Consider the following 19,515-nt stretch of genomic DNA (forward strand, 5'->3'; position numbering starts at 1 on the left):
ACCTAATACGTAGGATTTTGTGCACATTAGGTCGATCAATTTGTCCTTGGCAGGCGACAACATTTCCCACTTTCATGAACCAAAAATAATTAATCTTGCATCTCTAAAGCCCTAATAAAGGACAAATAAACATATTTATTAATAAATTAATTAAAAAGGGCACTAAATTAATATTCATGAATCTTATCTCAACCTTTCCAATCGCATTGCTTGAAAGAGTGAGAGCTCTTTTAAGAAGCCATGGTGAGCATGCCCCCAATGGACCAATTTGCCATCATTATCGTGCCTCGAGAAAGTTTACTATTCAAAGGTCAAGTTCAGAAACTTATCAAGGGGATGTGCCTAAAACAAGTAATTGTATACATGTAACATTTAAAGTCTAGAAGCTAAAGCATTAGATTGTGATATTGTACTTCAAAAGTTACCATGACGAGATATAAGCCAATAGTATGATAGTATCGTATGTGTGCCCATGTGCACTGGTGTCAATTCAACAAGAGGGCTCAGGGGACAAGGTATCTTCCCTCCATAAATGTTGTTATTCCATGAGGGTATCTAAGTAGTACATCCACACGCTTATTTAATTTACATCACTCACATCATGGAGAAGGGTTCTCCTATTTTCAACACTTGGCCTAATTTTGGGTACATTGCACCTTAAGACATTAATGATAAAGTCTTAGCACCACCCATGGATCATGATATCTTTTGAATGGGTGAATATCCACATCGATATATTAACAATGATGTATTAACACACTCGGTCCACGAGATCTCGTCAGGAAACCTACATCGAGATGTTATCAATCAAGTAATACATGCATTATTAGCATAACACATTCTGGTTAGGAGGACTTTGGAGAGCTTGGCACATTCAGATATTAACAATTGATTGCTAGCACAACAAATAACATGCATCAAGCCCATCCTTTCAACATAAGTAGGCATGCAAAGCAAGAGGGAGTTTTTCAGCTCTTTAATGTCCTCCTACCCTAAGCCCACTATAAAATTCAAATACTTTAAAAGTGTTCATGAGGATGGGTTTCATGTCCTTTGCGGGTGTATGCTAGTTATAACTAAAGCTATAAAGAATATTGCCACATCCTAGTACAAAAGTTTGGAGAGCTTCTCTTCATCTCATTTGAACATGTGTCCCATGTGCTTGTGTAATATTTTTGTATATCTTAACACCTTGATGACAAGAAATATGAATACTAATAACTTTTTATAGCCAGTGTTTCCATAGTGACTAGTTTCATCTTCTTTGTATCCCCTAACATCATTGTCGTGTATATGCAAATACCTAAAAGATCTCATCGGTTAGCTAGACTTCATTAAACTTCATCGTCCATCACATTTTAAGAATCATCTTTTGTTTCTTCTTATCCCAAGGGATGATATTTTATTTGTAACATGTTTTATTGCTTTGCCTTAAGACTTTCTGATGGTAAAACAATTTTGGATAATCTCCTATTTGATGCATGTTGCATGTTCTTTGTCTTATTGCTTCTAGATAATGATAGTCTTTGAATCCCTTTGTGTGATTGGAATATCCATATTCGCTCCACAATGGAAGTTGTTATTAACACTTGTGTACTTGATGGATGACCAAAATTTCATCAAGGAATCACCATCATTTAATTAAGTGTACCTATTGAATGATACACAATAATATGAATGAAACCATACCATTACAACTCCTTGTCACTTTAATGTCGATCAAACAAACTTTATTGCCCTCATTCTCTACTACAATATGCCATTTGGAGAAGATTTGCAATGGAAGTGACAAAAGCAACCAACTTTTTGTCATGCTTTGTCAAACTTCCTCGAATAAGAGTCATGATGTCTCCCATTTCATTTTACATGATTACAAAATTGCAATGAACATAAAAAGCATGAATTTTGATTAAAACTATCATCTTCAACATGCTCAATTAAGCAAATTCAAAGGTTTTGGGTTTCATAGCAAGTAGCCATGCAAATGCATTCTTCAATCAACCTCGCCGGAATGCATTGATCCCCCGTTAACAGGTCGCTAACAATATCTTTGCATGGTTGTGACTTGGACATTAGAGTTTTTTGAAAAGCACTATTTTATCCATGGGCATATATTAGAGTCTACATAAACAAACCTAGGCTTTCAATATATGGGCGGTTCACTTGATATCCTAGTTTTACTGTTAGTAATGCACATAGTTTCTCTAAAACAAAATACCTAATGAAATAGAAGCTCCAAATATAGGATAAGTAGTGAATCACCATGATGTGCGCTTAGTCATAGTGACACCATAGAAAGCTACAATTGGGCTTGATGAAGTTGCATTAATAATATCCAAACTTTATGTACACATTAAATTTGAAACTTACATGGAAAAGCTTAATGCAAGACAAGAAGTAACACACATCACTACATGAAATGTCATATTTCACTGAATTCAAATCAGCTAGATCAGTTTAGGGTTGAGGGAGGCAGAAGAGGGATATAGCATCCAAACATAATCCGATCAAAATGGAGGGGGCCTAATTTCACAAAACCTTGTTTTCCGGAGCACTTGCTTGTCGGTTTAGGGTTTAGGGTTTGGGGTTTGGGGTTTAGGGTTTAGGGTTTAGGGTTTAAGATTTAAGTTTGCCTTGTTAATATTTTAAACTTCGGGAGAGTTTCATGCTCCGCATCATTAACCTTCTCATGATCACATCGGCGAGGTCGATTTCAGAGCACGGGCTTTCTAGAATGTTCTTCTTGGTCTCCAGCTTGTTGAATTGCCTACAAATGTTCATGTGAGCTTCCAATGCATGGCTCATGTCCTGGTGACATCTCCGAGACTGAGATTGAGACCGAGACGGAGACCGCCCCAATTCCTCCTTCACCGCCTCTTCACAAAGGCCACACACCCACTTACCGCAGTGCAGGGTTCGGATCTGGTCGATATACTGCGGCGTGCAATCCTCGGCAAGACCACAACACTCGCATTGGACCACATGTAATTCTAGGGTTTCGGTGGTCGTGGTTGTGGTGTTTACTCCTCCTTTGTGACCTAATTCTTGCACATTACTATTGGAGATATGGGTCTTTAATTCTTCCATCAGTGGAGAAGGCAATCTGACTCTCTCCCTCAATCATACATACATACATATATGATATACATATATATGCATACATACATACATAGGCAGGAGGCAGGGATGATTTCTGGGCCTTTTGATGAGAAGATCACGTGTGAGAGAGAGAGAGAGAGAGAGAGAGAGAGAGATGGAACAGAGCACTGTTCTTTGACAAGGAAAAGGGTAAAAACAGAGCTTCCAAGTTCCTCTACAGTGCTCTCTCTCTCTCTCTCTCTCATCATCATATCATCTCCATATAATTGAGTTAACCACTTGATGGAAGGGAGGGGAAACTATTCTCTTTTGGATTCTGCAATGTGAATTATGCACCCTCTCTCATCACATTCTTATCACTTTTACACAAAGGGCATTTGGCCCTATTGTTGTGACTATTGCATCATCATAATATGCACACGCACACGCACACGCACGAGAGCGTATGATGGGACAACACAACAGATGCCGATCGCATGGCTTGTTGTGCAAAGCAATCGGAAACCAATAATATTGTCACCGATGTCAATGTCTTGCTAGACATTATGCCAATCACATTGGGTGCTGGGTCAGCAAAACCCTAAACCCTACACCCTATGAGCCAAACCAAAGCAAATCAACATTCTCCACTTCAATAGCAACTTGAAATTTTTCTAACTTACAAATGCATTGTGACCCCAAATTTTGCCTAGATAAAAGTAACCCGACTATGATGCCTTTGACTTGCACTCCCATAGTCCAATGCGGAAGGAATGCATTAACACCTTATGTGTTTTGTCTGGTGTAAATTGTAGCCCAAGGTGGATGTGGGCTACAATTTATGAGTTTTCTCCATGATTTGAGATAGTTACGTTTCCAAGTCATAAAGGAATCTACGTTTTGTGGAGTCATCAATTGCAATCAAGTACATAACACTTGCCGTGCACTATATTGTAAACTAGTTATGCCTATATTAATAGCACAAATGTACTTGGGAGTTCGTGAGAGAGGATCTTACCAATCAAGTTGAGGGAAGAGATCTAAGAAACAAAACAAATGTACAAAGGTATGTCAAGATTCATCATGACAATCAAACAAGCTTACGAATATAATTTTCCTGACACATGTATTTGTTACAATGAAGTAATCATCATTCATGATGTTGTGGCTTTATCAGCCAAATTTGAAAATAAAAAACTAATAAGCTCTTGAGATTAATATTCTTTGGCCTCAATTCCTTCAAAGAATCTCTTACCTATGAAGGAGTACCATAAAATATACTTGCACCATGAGTGATACAAGATCAAAGAAGGGCATAACAAAAAGGCAGCTATGATTCCCACCGCAAAAGATGATGCTTGTGCCTGCTTCAAGATCAAAGTAGAGCATATAACAAAATGGCAACTAATGTTTGTTACCAAGGGATTCCCACCACAAAAGATCATGTGGGGCAAAAAATTATTATAGAATTACTGTAACACTAGATCTATTTCCATGTACCATCAAGAGAGTATCATACAGTGGAAGCAAGAGAGACCAAAGAAAAAAATATTTCATGAAGGCACATTTTTGAGAGGCTATAGATATTTGAGACAGCAAATGGAGAGACAGTCTTCAAAGAAGAGGGCAAAAATAACATATCTAAACAGCAAAACTTTTCCGCCTCCATGATGGGAAGGAATTTACATTTTGCAAGTGATGTCAAAAGTATCATAAACAAGCAAAAGCTCTTTCTTAAATCTGTTCCCTAAAGGTTCAAAACTTAAATCTAAGTAGAGCATTGTCAATATCTCTACCTTCGACCTAAACATTTTGTTAGTTCACTGATTCCAATTAGTCTAATTTTTCATAACACCTCCAAATGGTGTGTAATCCCATCCCTCCCAAATCATTTTCTACTTTTTAGCAACATCCTCATAATCAGCTTCAGTTGCTTGCTCGTTGCTCTCTGAAGATTCCCCAGACTGTTTCGATAGAGCTTCGCCTATTTTCATAGCTGCCACTTGGAGAGCAGAAAGCTTCTCCTTTATTGCATCAGCATCTTCTGAATCCATTACTCCCCTCAAATCCTTTATTGCTGATTGTATACTCTGAACTGTATCGGAAGGCACCTTGTCCTTGTACTCATTCAGACTCTTCTCCGTCGAGTAGATAGTGCTATCAGCCTCATTTCTAGCATCAATCAAATTCTTCCTCTCTTTATCCTTTTGAGCATAGAGCTCAGCATCCCTCACCATTTTCTCAATATCGCTTTCCGACAAACCACCTGATGATTGAATTGTAATCTGTTGCTCCTTGGACGTGGCTTTGTCTTTGGCAGAAACATTAACAATACCATTGGCATCAATATCAAACGTAACTTCAATTTGTGGCACGCCGCGAGGTGCTGGTGGTATTCCAACTAGTTCAAACTGCCCAAGCAATTTGTTGTCTGATGCCATTTCACGCTCACCTTGCAGTACCTTGATACCTACTTGCGTTTGGCTATCAGCAGCAGTTGAGAAAACTTGACTCTTCTTGGTGGGAATAGTAGTATTCCTCGTGATCAGTCGTGTAAATACTCCTCCCAATGTCTCTATTCCAAGAGAGAGCGGGGTAACATCGAGAAGCAACAAATCTTTAACATCTCCACGTAACACACCGCCCTGGATAGCAGCCCCCATCGCAACACATTCATCTGGATTCACACCTTTGCTTGGTTCTTTACCAAAGATTTGAGATACAATCTCTTGAACTTTCGGCATTCTAGTCATTCCTCCCACTAGCAAAACCTCATGTACATCCCTCGCTGAAATTCCAGCATCTTTCAAGCAGTCTTTGCAAGGCTGCTTTGTTCTCTCTATGAGATCATTAACTAGTGATTCAAACTTGGACCGCGTCAAGGTAATGTTCAAATGCTTGGCTCCAGTAGCATCTGCAGTTATGAAGGGCAGATTGATATCAGTTTGTGTGGAAGAAGACAATTCCACCTTGGCTTTCTCAGCAGCTTCACGAAGCCTCTGGATAGCCATTCTGTCACTTGTCAAGTCAAGGCCCTGATCCTTTTTGAACTCCTGAACTAGATATTGAAGCAAGGCATTGTCAAAGTCTTCGCCACCCAAGAAGGTATCACCATTCGTAGCTTTGACCTTAAGAAGATCATGATCAAAAACAGATTAATACAGGATGCATCATAATGTAAACAAGTGTAAGGACAGAAAAGGAAAAAGACAAACTGTTGAGTATGAACAATGGAAAAGCGATGCAATTCTTCGCTTATAAATCAAATGACATGAGAAACAGACGGAAAATCAATTGGCTACTTAACAGATGAAAAACTCCATGCGAAGTACAGGCTACTTATCAAATGGATATGCATGAGCAGACAGGATAAGAAGCAGATGAAAACTTTTAAGTATCGGAAAATTAGCTCCATATCAATGCTGACATGCATGTATATGTAAAAAAAAAAAAACCATGTGATGCACAAAGCAAAACAACTCACCTCAAAGACACCACTAGAAATTTCCAGGATTGATACGTCAAAAGTTCCACCACCAAGATCGAAGACAGCAACAACACCTTCTTTCTTATCTGCACCATACGAAAGAGAAGCTGCAGTGGGCTCATTGATGATTCGGGCAACTTCAAGCCCAGCAATCCGTCCAGCATCTTTAGTAGCCTGGCGCTGAGCATCATTGAAGTAGGCTGGGACAGTAATCACTGCCTTGGATACAGGCCTACCTAAGTAGGCTTCAGCTGTCTCTTTCATCTTTGTGAGAACAAAAGCACCAATTTGGCTTGGTGAATATTGCTGACCCCCAGCCTCGACCCAGGCATCCCCATTCGGACCTCTCACTATCTTGTAGGAAACCATCTTCATTTCCTTTTGCACTTGTTGGTCCTCAAAAGCACGACCAATGAGCCTCTTCGAGCCATAGACTGTATTTGTGGGATTGGTCACCGCTTGTCTCTTGGCAGGGGTTCCTACTAGCCTCTCTCCTTTAGTTGTGAAGGCTACGACCGAAGGTGTTGTTCTTGCACCTTCGGAATTTTCAATGACACGAGCAGTCTGGTAATACAAAGAAACCAAAGACTCAATACCTCATTCAAAGAGTCCCTTGGACAGAAACAGTAGGATGGAAAGCAATAACTCACCTTTCCTTCCATGACAGAGACACAAGAGTTAGTAGTTCCGAGATCGATGCCAATGATATCACTTCCGGCAGACTTAGAGCTGCAATAGCATCAAAAATGTATGAATGTTTGCATTAAACTGCACTTATATGCAAAGATGTAACTGAGGACATATTCCAAGTATCCATGATTCTATGTGTGTATCTATTATTCTACGTATTCAAACAGTGAATAAGTGATGAATTTTCCAAGCATCCACGCACAGACAATAAAAATAATAAAAAGCAGCAAAATTTTCAACTACGCAGAAATTACGCGCCGCAATTCCAATGAGCTTACCTGAAGGCGCGAGCGATGCCAAAGGGGGTCCTGGAGGGGGCCGCGTGATGATCGCCATGGAAGGATCTGGAAGAGATTCGGTGCAGCAGAGACGCAGGAGAGGGTGAGGAGGAAGAAGCGCGCTTCAGAAGCCTAGAAGCGAGGAGGGAGCCAAGAGAGGCCATGGCGATGGAGGAAGAGATCGGTGCAGAGTGGGTCTCTGTGTATTATTCTATTCTTCGTTCGGTTCCTTAGCGAGACGATGAGGGAGGATGTTTGTGGTTAAACCCTAAACCCTAAACCCTCAGAGAGAGAGAGAGAGAGAGAGAGAGAGAGAGAGAGAGAGAGAGAAAGTCTTCTAGAATCTTCTACAGCTTTATGAAGAAAAAGGAAAATAAATATATATGGGCAATTTGGGCTGTGTCTTATTCTTGTGTGTCCCTTCTGTATTGTCTCTTGCTTTGTCTTAATGTGAATGTTTGCTGAGGCATGTCGGCCGGCCTGTGAAGCATACCGCTTGAGCCAAACTCCCGTGAGAAAGAGCTCAAATTGGCTTTTTCACAGAGTCCGTGTGTACAGTATCTGACAACCTCCCGAATAGGAAGGGTTTAGAGTTTAGGGTTTAGGGTTTAGGGGGTTTTTTTCCTACATCAGTTTCGCCTTAACTCTATGACATGCAAACTGCCCTCCTGAGTTGTTCCATATTGCGTCGCCTCTCAAGGGTTCATAACTAACTTTGCTTTTGATACATTATGTTCTCACACCTTTTAGGAAGGACGCATCCTCTACCTAGCACACTCTTTGGATCTGTAATACTTGGACATTCATTCTTAGAGTGGTTTATATATTGTTGGCATACTCGTTTCGTGGCATTCTTTAGTCGTGTAATGAAAAGGAAGCCGCTCTAATGTTAATTGTTTTTTTGCATCCTCTTTTGACTCACTCTCATTAAGTATACAGGTCCATATCCATCACCTAAGTTAACCATGTAGTACTCAAAGCCTTCAATTTCAAATCACAATGGTGATCATCAGTGTAACCTTTCCAAAAACCTTTATGGCATTGGTTGCATTGTAGTTTTGAATGTTGAAGAGATTGGTAATGTTCACTGTTACTTTTACTGTCAAATTATATTCGATGAATGACATTTTTGAAAGAAATAAGGCATTAGTGAAACTCGACATCCAAGATTGCTCTTCATATGTACACCAATCTGCTAAATGCCACACTAATTGTATACATAGGATAAGGAATATAACATCATCTAGTGCTAAAGGTATGAAAATGCCAATGTTCCCTAATCCATGTTTGTCAAATCCTTGACCAAAATCAAATTTATCATGCCCCTAGTTTAATGCATGCTCGTCACCTAACATTAATGTGTGCTCATGACTTGATTTGTATCCACGCACACCTCGTGGCTATCCTGTAGGAGGCTATTAGAACTATCGTATGAGGTGATATCACTAGTAGTATCCATTCATTTTTGTAAAGTGACTTGTTTGCCCATCTCATGCACACCTCCAATGTTTGCAAACCAAAATTCTAAGAAACACATGCAAAACTACAAGGCACATTGTACGTGCGAAATGCCACTTAGACATGGATGTCAATGGACTCCTTGACAAGATTCCTTTAACATGAATTCAATTAATTTGAGAAGGACTATCCAAATATAAAATTTGATCATATGGTAGCTTTACATAGAAGTGTAGCTTGTGGTGTAAGATTGCTTGAGGTTTGGAAAGGGCATGAAGGAGGTCATGAGTTCAAAGTTCTCCCAAACAATATCTTCATAAGACTCATTTAACACAAAATCTTCATAAATCAAGATGAACCACAAGACTTCAAAAATAACCAGCATGATTTGTATTTTAATTATAGCAAAACATCAAATGCAAATGAAGTATTTACAACAAACTTGATTTAAAGGCATGTAACATAACTAATATTTGTATGAATTTCTTCTATATTTATACATGATATTGATGATGAAATGGAGCATTGCTCAATGACGCAATCTAATGTCGGACCTATTGAACACCAGGCGCTTGGGAAGGAGTGCAGAGCTACGGAGGAGACGATTACTATAAGATAAATTCGCTGAAGTGTTGAGAAGAGTTTGGGAGGAGCCATAATTGTGGTTATTATTACTCATAGGTTTATTACATAGCAACATGGAAGATGGGTGGGATGATGACATGCGATGCGATTTCCCTTGCAATACATTCATGGTGTTCGAAAACCTCGACATGTCATTGCATATATCTGCCATGGGGACCCGTGGTAAAGGTGCGGTTGATGATGGTATGGACACATTTGGCATGGCTGCATTGGCCATGGCTGGTGGGTTGTTCTCCATTGTTTCTTGTAATGTCGGGGGCGGTGGTCGCAATGGCATAGAGGAGCATTGCCGCCATGGCACAGTTACAAGTAGGGTTTCTAGAAGCGGACCGGCTTTCATCACGGCTTGGAGTAACTTCCCTCGTTCGGGTAGTGACCTTAGCATCACTTCTGGATCAGCCTCCGGTGGTTCCGGTAAATGCTTCTTTGCTATATTCCCCACCGGCACCATCTCTTCCATAGATAGTGTATTCATCGAATTCACATTGAGGTGCTCATCACACGGAAATGTTGCCGATAATTCCCGCATGTAGTCATTCAAGAAGAGCTCAGAAAGCATAAGGTTCTGCTTACCCGAATGCAACTGATCCGAAGAAATTTGGATGTCATTTTGTGAATATAGTTGTTGTTGTTGTTGTGGCATTGTATCCTCAATTATACTAGGCCACCGAGGTGCAGGACACTGCGAATCAAAAGTTGTTTCATGCTCGCTCGATAATTCAATCATATTAAAGGAGTTGGGTATCAGCTCGAGCTCTGGTAAATCCTGAAGCTCCCAATGTAGATCAGACAGATGTGTCCTTGACACATCCATATTTAACATGAAGGAGCTAGAAATACATGAATCTAGCTGCATATTGTGTTGCTGGTCATGGTTTCCGGTGGGTGATGAAGAAGCTTTGGATGAATTGTTTTGTACGTGCAAATTATTATCAATATGATGATCCGTAAGGATGTCTGGATCGAGCCCATCCTCATTCAGTGGGCATGGTAGAGCTATTGTATGGTCAGATAGTGGTAAGCCTGATGACATAAAACATTCTCTCAGCTTCAAAGCTTCTTCTCTAGCTTCATCTCTTTCTTGCATTGTGGTTCTCAGAAGATGCTTCAAGCGGTGCAATTCGCACTCGTATTGCGCTCTGCTCGACTCCATATCCATGGTTGCTCTGAATAACAGATTCTTAAGCTCTTCAGGACTCTGCTTATCATAAAAACAAAAGAAAATAGATACAGTGAATAAGTGTATACAACACTCTTTTGCATCAATGGCTTGAATAAACCACATATTTTATAAACAACAGGTGTGCAACAACAGGTGGAAATGAACAACATTTCAGCATTGATAGAAATGCCACAACAATTTCTTGATTAGACCAACATTTGCATGCAGACATGTAAAAAAATTCATAGCTTACAATGAAGCGCCATCATTTATAGAGAATGAGAACTATGCATCAGAATAACAGTCTCTAGGTTCAATATGTGTGCATCAATACATTACAAGAACAACATTATTGTGTTTATACAACAAGTACGCATCAATAAGTTGCATGACCAACAGTTGATTCAAATGTTCATCAATATCATACATGAACAAAAATATGCCCCAAAATTTTGAATGAACAACCTTTTATATCGAAAACAAGCAAGCATCGATGGCGGAAAAGAGACACACGTTATACGCATGCATCAATGGCTAAAACTAGACACGTTACGTATGTATGACAATCATCCATTATAAATGGAAGATAGCACAACAAGCATCTATCAAACTATCTGAAATGATGCAGCATCATCATATAAATGCAGATAGCTATAGCAATGTTCATATAAGAATCCGAGAAATGCACCTCATCATCATCAGGGGGGAGTGGTAATCTGGGCTCGATGAAGAGAGCAGCAAGCGAAGCGTCCATGAGAGTGGAGGAGGGGGCATCCATGAAGCTCTGATTGCAAGTACTCATTAAAAGGAATCAGATATGCGAGTATAGGGAGGGTATCAGAAATAGGCCTCCCTCTGTATTTTATTGAGAGAGACAGAGACAGAGACAGAAAGAGAAACAGGGCATTTTGAAAATGGACCTACTTCCCGCAATCTGGGCGCTTTCACATTTGGGCGGACAGTGTGTGTTTTTTTTTCTTGTCCACCTTCCGTGCCTTTTTTTGTGTGTGTTTGGTGGGTCCCAACTACACTCTTTTTAGGTAATGTATGTTCTCTCAATAAACCAAGGAACCTACCACCATCATTCCATCTTTGCATTCTATACACTCTCATTGTTCACACCCACTATCCCGGTTTGGTTTCGGCTTAATTGTTTTGGCCTTGTCCAAACCAAACTGATTAAGCCTTTAACTGGTTTGGCCCAATTTGGTTCGGTTCGGTTTGAGCCATCCCGGATCGAGCTCAAACCGGTTAAGGAAGCTCGAGCCTAAATAGAACCGAACATAACTGCCAAACCATTTGAAAACGGTGTAACGGTTAGGTTCAAGCTTGAGTCGAGTCGTTGCCGATTCCTATTCGTATGTGCGAAGTTGACCGCGTGCTAAAGTAGTCATATATGGCAATTATCATCTTATGGACGTTAAAACTCTGTGTGTTTTGCCCTAACCAAGTTCATGATTAGTCAACAACCTCGAAAGCAGGTGTGATCTGCCCAGATATGGAAAACAATGACTACAATAACGTTATGGGCATTATGAAAATGTCGATGCAACTGACCTTATGATGTGACATATCAATGTCTCTCATATGCATTGGGTGAGATATGGGAGAACTTGGTGGTAGTAGTCTGCGGCCAGTATGACAGCATGCAAGGTTCACCAAAAACTGTGAACAAGAGAAAGAAGAAGCTCCTTCACTTAGGGAAAAAGTTACCCCTATTCTCTGAGTCAACTCAAGGGCCTCAATGGAACTATCAACTTCCTTGGACCCTTTCTTGATTAACAATGAAGCGTGGCAGAATGCAAAAAATAATAAAAAATAACCTTTTACAAAGTTCTAACTTTGGGTACATGAAAATTGTAAGCACATAAGCTAAAGTTGTAGCATTCACATGTTTTTCTTAGGGAAAAGTACCAGGATACCCCTGGAAGTTTGTCTATTTACCAGAATACCCCTGAAAGTTCTAAATTTACCAAACTACCCCTATATCCAAAAAAATACATTCTATAAAGTAAATATACACTCAAATGTACAAGCCATATTTACCAAACTACCCTTAAACCTAGACTTTTTTACCATAGGGCTAGTTTGGTAAATTTGGCTCATAAATCATATCCCCCTCAAACCCTCCACATCCCCATCATATCCCCCTCGAACCATATCCATCGTCCTCATCATCATCTTCACCATACTCATCTTCCTCTTCGACATCTGCCTCATCACCACCACCACCACCATCATCATTAGGAATTTCCTCCCCCAATTTACCATCTCTTCACACGACAGCAGCTCTCTGCTAACCTAGACATCTCCATCGACCTTTTCGAAGCTTCGTATCCATGGCGGTGCAGGATATTATTGCATCGGAGAAGAAGAAAATTGTGGTAAGGATAGCCAAAAAACATCGTGGCCACCACATCGTCTTTCTGAGGGAAGCTTTAACCCTAGCTCTAATTCCTTTGATCATCACCACGAGCACGAAGATACGGCCATCAAATGGGGTATCCCTTAGACCCTACGCATCAGAACCATCATGCCGCAGTAAAGGGGAAGCAACATGGTGATCTATCCAAAGTATCGACTTTGGATTACCTTTCTGATTCGGACCTGTCTTCCACTCGGATAAACTCTATCGGTGGGGTGGATCCTGATTTTACTCGGATTAAGGCTTCGACCAATGATCAAATCAAGTTAATGTGTAGCTTCGGTGGAAAGATCATGTCTCGGCCAATGGATGGGAAGCTCCCATATGTAGGAGGAGATACTCACATTTTGAATGTCATTAGCAAAGCCTCCTATTCTTCTCATCATGATCCACAATTCTATATGGCTGCAGAATCTCCCAAAAATACTCTAGGAAACAAAAATAGCTTGTAAATAGAAATCTGTAGTCATGGACCAAAAATAATTTAATCCAAGGGATAAGATTTAAGATTTTTTTTCCCAAAAATGTTCCATGTACTCCCTTCGGATCATGAAACAAATTTGTTGCGAACAACTCACAGTAAATATGTAACATAAAGTTTGAGACTGAGAAAGAAGGAAACAAACAGAAGGAAAGACAAACTTTGTGTAAGAAAACAAATTTTGTGATTTCACATAATGTTAACTCTCAGGATAAAGGGTTCAGAATTAAGATTTTTGAAGGTTTGAATAATCTATTTGAATTGCGTTGCACAGATTTTGCTGTAAAATTGCATTATTCATCTGAATCTGTGGGAAAATAGCAATTAGGATTTGGTTTCTACTGTAAGCAATTACATATAAATGTTTCACACACCCCATCTGGATATATAGAGAGAAATGCCAATTTTGCATTGCAATATTGAATCCATAGACGAAAAATGTTGTAGATTTTGCAATAATTAGTGATCATTAGAGATTATAGAGTTAGTGAACCAATTCGTTCTCTATGCTCTTTGAATCTACAAGAAGAAGAACTAGGGTGCCATTGCAATCATACACCCATAGTTCCAAATATTCCAGATATTTCCTCCAAATATTCATGGGTAAAAACTAGAGTTAGACGGTGTCCTCTGCATGATGCACCTGCCTACTTTTGTCAAACAACAATCATGAAGAGTGAAACAACAAAGATTCTGCATATATATTAGACGAATTATGAAGACGATTGATGATGAACAAGAAAGGAGAGAAAACTACCCAAATAATCACTAAGTAAAGAATTTTCTGTTTGAAGGGTAGTTTGGTAAATATGGCTTGTACATTTGAGTGTATATTTACTTTATAGAGTGTATTTTTTTAGACATAGGGGTAGTTTGGTAAATTTAGAACTTTCAGGGGCATTCTGGTAAATAGACAAACTTCCAGGGGTATCCTGGTACTTTTCCCTTTTTCTTAATACTAATGAGGAAAATCTTTGAAGAAAAAAAGAGAGTTCATGATTAGTCAACATTCATTAGTCAATTCCTAAACATAAGCGCGTCATTTTGCAACCAGCAAGCGCATACACCACCCAATATATATATTGCACGCTTGGTCCCATAAGTTGTAAATTAACCCCATATGACAATACTATCATATATCTTTCTCTTTGTTCTTTATCACACAACCATTCTCTTTTTTGCCTTGAAATTGCTTGCTTTCCCCCTTTGCTCCAAAGTTGTGATGTATGCCTTAATTGTGAGGGGCTTGATAATACTTATGGTTGTTGGATGTTAAAGACTTAATGAATGTGTGGCAAAATGCCAAGACATGTGTCAATGTAAGTTCCTTGCATACACATGGGTTAGAGTGAGGTTCAAAAGCCTGAGGTTAGTGATGAGAGCAAGGACCCACTCTAGGGGTATACCGTATATTCTACACAACATTTGGGATGGTTCTTCTATATAGCACATGCAAAAGAAAAACCAAGTGAAAAAATGGAATGTGCTCGCATGTTTGTTGAGGATGTAAAACGTTGAGCAATATGTAGATCGATTGGCAAAAAATAAAAACTTGCACTACCTTTGCTTTCTTTACATGTATTCAATAAACCTTTAGGATAATATATGAATGTCTTAGGAAGTCTAATAGTTGATGGCCTCATGTGGTATATACATTCAATATGTTTCATTCACTTAAGAATTCATGCCAACAACCATCAAAGTATGGAATGAAGGCCTTGGAATATTTTGAAAGAGGTTGATGGAGTGTTTGAGAAATGATTTGGAAAGTAACATTGAGACATTAGGCTAAGATCTAATATCAAGACAACGTTTGTTTTCACTTCAAGCACAAGTTTTATTTGACATAATTTGAGCATGCTAAGGTATAAGTTGTTGGCATAGCTTGTACAACAAATATCACTAGCTTTTAGAGGGTTAGAACTTGGAACAATGAAACATCACTATTGAGCCTTTGTGTTATTAGATGTTTAATTTAATATCTTGGTATATCCTCTTACCTTTTTTAGGAATATCGTTCAATATTGGAATAGTGTTAATGTTGGAAAGATTCAAAATAATGCCTAAATGATAATGATAATCTCAAAACTTTCTACTTTTGCATTTGAGGTGTTCATGTACAATGTTGGAAGCCCATGTAAATGGGAAAGCTAAATTGTAGGCTAAAAAACGTGATATATGATTCATTGATAATTATGTGTTAGAGCATGAGTACATAATTTGGTAGTTACTTTTCCTTCAATTGTGTTAAGCTATCATGGGCTTTCTTTATATGTCGACATCTATACTGAGTTGATCATGTAATGAAGACATTGAAACACATTATGTGAGACATCTACTTCTTACCACGATAAGGAGTAATACATTACATAATGAATTACTTGAGAATGCATAGAGATATGACTACATGTATGTTTGAGAAAACCAAAGTGATGGATGTGTAAGACTTTGGCCCAACTAGCAATGGGCGCGGTTTGGTTTCTTGGCCTTGAAACCAAACCAAACCATTTATTTATATTAAAAACCAAACCAAACAGTTTAAATATTTATGAAACCATTTAAACCAAACCATTTAGAGCCGAACTGTTTATGAAAAATTTAGAACCAAACCAAACCGATAAACCTATAAACCTTCAAAACTTTTAAACCTTTAAACCAAACCACATAAGCCGAAACCGCTAAACCGATAAGCCGCTAAACCATGAAATTCAAAACCGAACCGAACCGAAACCAAACTGGATCATAATATTTGAAACCAAACCGAACGATTTATTTATCTTTGAACCAATAAACCGTTAAGCCATGCGGTTTGGTTGATTCGAGCCGAAACAGTGCCCATTGCTAGGCCCAACTGAAACTGATGGTGGAATGAAGATGGCAACTTGCATTTTTATTTATAAGAGATGTCGAGATTGGTAATTATTTTTGGCACATTGCTAACATGGAACTACTACACATTATATTGTCTAATGAGAAACGAATGAAATTCTTTGTGACAAACATAGATACAAATATAAAATTTTCATATTCAAAATGGAATAGTGGGTGTCTAATCCAATGCCAAATGTGTCACACGGGGGCCCAATGCTATTATCTTGTTCAAATTTAGATTGACAAAATATTCACATATGTGGATTTTCAAAACACATGTATACGCGATGTAGCTAGTGGCCCTGGATTATGATTTTCATGGTATATAAGGCCATTATTTACTTTGGAATCTTTCTTTTTTGATTTGAAGCCAAAATTGTATTGCATGTAGAATGATTAAACCATAGATTTTGGCTATTCCACCATGAGCTTGTAGCTTACTTTTCTTGGTAATGGGCGATTTTAGTGCCATTGTAAAGAAAATAAGTGAATTAATAATATTGTTTGACTATTTCCTAGTTGAAGGTTGGTATCACAGTGCGCGGGTATGTATGTGATAAAAGTCAAGATACACCATCAAGTTATGTGAATTGTGCTTTAATATGATGCAAATTTGACAATGAGTCCTTTGTTTGTCACTGAAAGGAACCAAAATTCGTACTAACTATGAAATATGGGTGATTATGTTCCTTACCATCTACATTTGCATTTCACAAGAGTGGATATTTGCACTTCTTCCTTAAGAAATAGTATAATCACCCACAATATTAAAAAATAGATGGGTGGCACAATGAACTCTTAATGAAACAATTAATTTAAGCATCAATGACTCATAAGGATTGACATGCTCCTAGTTGCATCAAAATGACACTTAAATAAAAGCGAGTTTAAATCACTACTATGTGAAGATACTAATGTATTAAATTTTTATTGCTATAGAAATTTGTGCACACACACATCACATATACAAGACAGTTTGTCGGATGCATGATGGACATGTACTTCAAAATACATCACCACTAGTATATCAATGTCTAACTACAAGTGTAAATATGTTACATATAATTTGGCCATTTGTTCCGAAAACAACATTATCCTTGTGGAGGGAGCATGCAATCACGTCAAACAACTTTGTTACTATTTTTCTCGACTTATTGATGAACAATGCTATAAATACATCTATTGGCTATACATCACGAGGGAGAAGAATCCTTTCATGGGTAGGGACACACATATGCCTACACGTATGAATGTAGCATATGTGTGTGCTCGTGTATGGATAAGTAATCCCCAATTAAGCATTGGGCACTTATCATGCTATCTAGACAAATTACAATAAAATTTAACTAAAGCCCATTTAACCAATGACACGAAACAACCCATCTAACATGATCAAGTTAATTAATATGGTTGTCAACAATTTGATGAAGAGCTTTGTAATGAGGTAATTGAAACATTGCATTTGATTGTGCTACTACAAATATCAAGAAGAAAACGTTATTTTTTAATAGTGAAGAGTCTACTTCTAAGATTATTGGATAATGTTGGATATCAATAAATTTATTTAATCTTATTAGAAGATAGAGCACGTAGATATACTTCTAGACAAAAGAAACATGTAATTAAAAGGATACCCCATCCATAGATTTGCATGATTTATTGCCTAAATTTACTATACGTTAGTTCCAATCATGCCATTACTTTGAAAAACTCGCAAGGAACTCTTCCATCAAATGTGCTTGTAGGGCTCACTTCACAATTTGAAAGTTGTCATATGATTCAAGGGGACGCGGGCAAGGAGACTCTTCATATACACATAAACAAAACCTTGTTATTTGATGAAAGCATGATAGAGACATTACTCTTCACTAACATATACAAACACATGTTTGGGCAACCAAGGTAAAGAAATAATGTTTACCCTTACTAAAAAAAGTAAACGAAATAATGACGAAGAATCACCGACCCACATAATTACTCTGAAGTAGCATGATTCAATGAAATACAATTTGAGAAATGATGGTAGACAAGGGATTCTTTCCAAAAACATCTCCAGATAAAAGAAATGAATGTTCCTAGAGCGAAAGCAACTTGCACGACAACTACAGTTCGAGATCGGGGAGGTAGGTGACAATTCATTCTTACATAATATAAATGAATTGCCCCGAACAGTGAGAGACCCCGAGGGGCAAGAAGCGAGAAGGTATGGGGCCATAACAACTGCAAACTGATACAAGGTGGATTTAAAAGAACATATGAGCGTGAGTGCAGCCACGAGCAATCTGAAGCAAATACCTAGAAATAGTAGCAGTGATACTAGTAGCAACACTACTTCTACTACTGCTACTGCTACTACTAGTGTTACTACTTCTACTACTAGTGCTACTAGTACTACTACTAGTACATATGCTCTCTTAGATTCAACAAGAGGAGGCACAAGGGGAACACGGTGGGCGTTTGATTGCACGCGTTTTCTACGAGGGTAAATTAAAAGAGAAAAAGGGAAAGCTAGATTAATGACTTGGTGGTGGGGGGTGGTCACAATCAATACATTACGAAGGTGTTGGGGTCGGGCGGGAGGCAAGACTCGAGAGTAATCGAGACTAGGTTGGGATGTTGTCCCCTACCCTCTAGTGTGTGTGGGTTTGAGGGGGGACCAAAAGTAGGACAGTTAGTTGGTTGGGACATATAGAGACAAAGAGCTAAAGTAAGCCTGCACAAGGGGGGGGGGGGACATTTGTTTTTTGTTCTTCTTGGACCGGCTGCAGCCGGTCAGGACTGTCCCCCACCCATAAAAAAAGAAATGCATACATATATGTATTTTAAGTATGTACATATGTACGTGGATCACGATGTGGTTTTCTTCTCCCCCCTTCCCTGCCCACCGGAGAAAAACGGTCGCTAGATTTAGTGGCGACTATCCACATCTAGCAGCGCTAA

At 38.7% G+C, this 19,515-nt stretch overlaps 3 protein-coding genes across 3 annotated transcripts; all 3 read right to left on the minus strand.

The window, feature by feature from the left end:
• Positions 1 to 2,305: 2,305 nt before the first annotated feature.
• LOC147854244 (uncharacterized) lies at positions 2,306 to 3,315 on the minus strand. Its single transcript, XM_087331295.1, has one exon. It carries the CDS (start codon positions 3,085 to 3,087, stop codon positions 2,638 to 2,640), a length of 450 nt encoding a protein of 149 aa, XP_087187421.1. The 5' UTR covers positions 3,088 to 3,315; the 3' UTR covers positions 2,306 to 2,637.
• Positions 3,316 to 4,691: 1,376 nt separating this feature from the next.
• Positions 4,692 to 7,712, minus strand: LOC147854245 (heat shock 70 kDa protein, mitochondrial-like). Its single transcript, XM_087331194.1, has 4 exons — positions 7,534 to 7,712; positions 7,216 to 7,294; positions 6,563 to 7,129; positions 4,692 to 6,206 (listed from the first exon to the last, which is right to left on the minus strand). Exons 1-4 carry the CDS (start codon positions 7,695 to 7,697, stop codon positions 4,974 to 4,976), a joined length of 2,043 nt encoding a protein of 680 aa, XP_087187320.1. The 5' UTR covers positions 7,698 to 7,712; the 3' UTR covers positions 4,692 to 4,973.
• Positions 7,713 to 9,449: 1,737 nt separating this feature from the next.
• On the minus strand, positions 9,450 to 11,634 carry LOC147854246 (uncharacterized). The gene is made up of 2 exons (XM_087331325.1): positions 11,487 to 11,634; positions 9,450 to 10,834 (listed from the first exon to the last, which is right to left on the minus strand). The coding sequence occupies exons 1-2, from the start codon at positions 11,598 to 11,600 to the stop codon at positions 9,521 to 9,523; spliced, it is 1,428 nt and encodes a 475-aa protein (XP_087187451.1). The 5' UTR covers positions 11,601 to 11,634; the 3' UTR covers positions 9,450 to 9,520.
• Positions 11,635 to 19,515: the final 7,881 nt, after the last annotated feature.

Source organism: Azolla caroliniana, unplaced genomic scaffold, assembly GCF_043228905.1.
Source record: "Azolla caroliniana isolate FFs.n. ecotype wild unplaced genomic scaffold, voAzoCaro1.0.p SCAF_15, whole genome shotgun sequence".
In the NCBI taxonomy this organism is placed as follows: Eukaryota; Viridiplantae; Streptophyta; class Polypodiopsida; order Salviniales; family Salviniaceae; genus Azolla; species Azolla caroliniana.

Coding starts and splice junctions, on each gene's coding strand:
- LOC147854244 (XM_087331295.1), bottom strand. CDS start 3,087: ATGGAAGAATTAAAGACCCATATCTCCAATAGTAATGTGCAAGAATTA.
- LOC147854245 (XM_087331194.1), bottom strand. CDS start 7,697: ATGGCCTCTCTTGGCTCCCTCCTCGCTTCTAGGCTTCTGAAGCGCGCT. Junction 7,130..7,215: donor TCTCTGTCATGGAAGGAAAG/GTGAGTTATTGC, acceptor TTGTATTACCAG/ACTGCTCGTGTCATTGAAAA. Junction 6,207..6,562: donor TTTCTAGTGGTGTCTTTGAG/GTGAGTTGTTTT, acceptor GATCTTCTTAAG/GTCAAAGCTACGAATGGTGA.
- LOC147854246 (XM_087331325.1), bottom strand. CDS start 11,600: ATGAGTACTTGCAATCAGAGCTTCATGGATGCCCCCTCCTCCACTCTC. Junction 10,835..11,486: donor TCCCCCCTGATGATGATGAG/GTGCATTTCTCG, acceptor TATGATAAGCAG/AGTCCTGAAGAGCTTAAGAA.